The sequence below is a fragment of the Pteropus alecto genome, unplaced genomic scaffold (genome assembly GCF_000325575.1).
Source record: "Pteropus alecto unplaced genomic scaffold, ASM32557v1 scaffold88, whole genome shotgun sequence".
Lineage (NCBI taxonomy): Eukaryota > Metazoa > Chordata > Mammalia > Chiroptera > Pteropodidae > Pteropus > Pteropus alecto.
The window spans coordinates 2961211-2963730 of record NW_006494611.1 but is presented as its reverse complement, the minus strand read 5'-3'; the positions used below and the strand labels follow the sequence as shown (position 1 = coordinate 2963730).

Below are 2520 nucleotides of genomic sequence, written 5' to 3'. Positions count from 1 at the left end.
AGCGGAGGGAGTAGGGGGAGGGGAGGGAACTGGGGGCACAGAAGAGAGGAGGAGAGGCAGGGTCTGGAGCCCCCCCCACCCCCCCCCGCTGCCGGCGGCCACAGGGCAACTTGAGCAGGAGGTACGGGTCTGGCCCAGGATGAGAGCCCCAGGCTAGGGAGGGGCAAAGGCTGGGCCAGAGGCCTGGGCCAACCACCCGGCTAAGATTCGGTTCCTGCCGAAGGATGAAGACTTGTCTTTAAGGATGACAACATACAAGAAAGGCCCACCAACTGATCTCCCCCTGACTCTGGGCCGGCCCCCCCCCACCCCCGCCCGGACCTCTCACACCCCTCACTCTCGCTGCCTAGCCAGTGTCCCTACCTCTTCTCTGAGATTTCTCCTCATTCTACTGTTCTCAGGACAGAAACTTAGCTATAAACAGTGTCTCCCTCCCTGCTGTAACCTGTCCTCAGGCCCATCCAGCCATCATGATCCCCAACCTGAAACGCTTTCTCTCCCACTTCCTTCACCTAGGGGACCCTCAGTCTCTCTACCCATCCCAACTTCCTCTGTCTTGGTTTCCTGGTCATAACTGCCTCTTTGTCCCTTCCCATCCACACACACCCACCATCCTCCCAACCATCCCAGCACCCTCCTTCCTAATCTTGGGAGGCATCTCATCTGGCTGAACTGGAGAATTCCGGGATCTAGGCCATACTCCTTAGCAGACAGCCCCATCCTGGGGAGAAGGAACAGGAGAGAGCTGGGGGAAGAACTGGGGGGGGGGGGGGGGGGGGGGCCAAGGAGTTTAGCCATGGCCTCATAGAAGCGGGGACTGATCACCGTGTCAGTGAGAAGAGGCAGAGTTAGGGAAGGTAATGAAAACTCTAAAACCAAAAACTACCACCCCCTTTTGAAAACTGCATTCTGGGGATAAAGGTTCCCTGTCTTTCCTAAGACAGGGACACATGGGCCTGGTTATTCCTCTTGTCACATATAGAATGGTAGGAGATGAAAGTGGGAGAAAGAAGGGGCAAGCAAAGGAGGGCACAAACAGAGATAAGTGAGCTTAGCTGTCTGAGCCAATGGGCCCCAGCAGAGGAGCACCTGAGCCCAGCACACATACCACTCACCTTGCAGTCCTCTCAAACTGTCCAAACCCTTTCCCTATAACACTGACCCCTCACACGGTCATTCTCCAATACAGGCAATACCCACATTCCCACTCAGAAAAGGGGTATAAGACATGACCTCCTAGGGGTTATAGGAGAGAAAAGCAAGAAGGCAAGAGCGCTACTGGACTTCAGCAACAGTTGTGGTATCCAGGGAAAAGAAATTTGGCCACAGGAGCTGAAAACAAAAATGTCCTGCTAGTTTTCTTCTAAAAAACCTGTTCCTCTCCCATCTCCTCTCCGGCCAGGTCCAGGTTTCCCATCTCCTAGGAAAAGACAGATCCCCCTATTCGAATCATCCCTGTGGTGTGTGTGGGTGGAGGAGCTAGGCTCCGCTAGTGGACCATGGTCTAGGCAGGGGCTCCAGGTCCAGCAAGGCTGGGAGGAGAAGGCGTCACTTCCGGGGGCCCTCGCCAGTGTCTGGTGGCTCCCTGCTCTCTGATTGGGCAGAAGTGGCCAGGGCAGGCGTGTGACCCCACTGCCGTGAAGGGGCTATGCCCCAACGCCACATGCCTTTCTACCCATCTGCTCCCCAGAGCGCTGCTTGCTCTTCATTCTGGGTCCTGGAGCCCTTCTACACCCGGTGAGTGGTAAGCAGGGTTTGGAGTTAACTGAGGGTAGGAAGGACAGAAAGAGGAATTGGGCTCTCAGCTGGGGGAGGGGCAGGCAAACTGGAACCTACAGGCACTGACCTTTGTCGAGAAGAGTATGGCCTTCCCAGAATGGGAGGAGCAGGACAGAGCAGAAGTAGGGGGTGGGGTGCTGGATTCTGAGGGACTGATCACAGACTTGGTGGAATACGGCATAGTCCTGGCTGGCCCTAAGGAAAAGGGACATGGGCTCAGGGAGAAAAATAAGAAAGGAGATACATTAGGGCTTAGGGAACACAGCACCAAGATGGACATGGCCCCAATGCCCATTCTTACCCAGTCATGCCTAGTTAGGTTAAGGTTCTGAATCCAGAGGCTGGGGAGGCTGGGTCAGGCAAGCCAGGGCACAAGGAGAGGGTAATGGGAGGAGGGCTCATGCATGTTGACAGACCTACAGGAAATCCCAATATTGAATCAGGTGCAGGACTCTTTGCACAACTTGTGAAAAAAGGAGGAAGCCATGTAGGGGGTCCTGTGAAGGAACCAGAAGGGGTCTGAAGAGGGGGCAGGGAAGGTGTGGGCTACCAGACAGATATGGTAGGTGTCTCAGGTGAGGTATGCCATGTAAGGTGGGCATTACCTCACTCAGCAGGTGCCCATTCCTGGACAACTTGCCTCAGGAAGGAAGTTCTCAGGACTGTTAGCATATCTCTTTGCCTTGGAAAACCCAGTATTTTAAAACTTGGAGTGCAAAGAAACTCTCTGAGGCTTTATGT

At 54.8% G+C, this 2520-nt stretch overlaps 2 protein-coding genes across 2 annotated transcripts in view; one reads left to right on the top strand and one right to left on the bottom strand.

Moving 5' to 3' along the window:
• The window catches only part of CHRD (chordin), an 11796-nt gene extending 9325 nt beyond the window's left edge, over positions 1-2471 (bottom strand). The window contains exon 1 of the mRNA XM_025042341.1: positions 1847-2471. Within this exon, the coding sequence (XP_024898109.1) occupies positions 1847-2074 (228 nt within the window). The 5' untranslated portion in view covers positions 2075-2471. The remainder of the gene's footprint in view (positions 1-1846) is intronic.
• THPO (thrombopoietin) overlaps positions 933-2520 on the top strand; it is a 7479-nt gene continuing 5891 nt past the window's right edge. The window contains exon 1 of the mRNA XM_006925793.3: positions 933-1737. The gene's annotated coding sequence lies outside the window, so the exon portion shown is untranslated. The remainder of the gene's footprint in view (positions 1738-2520) is intronic.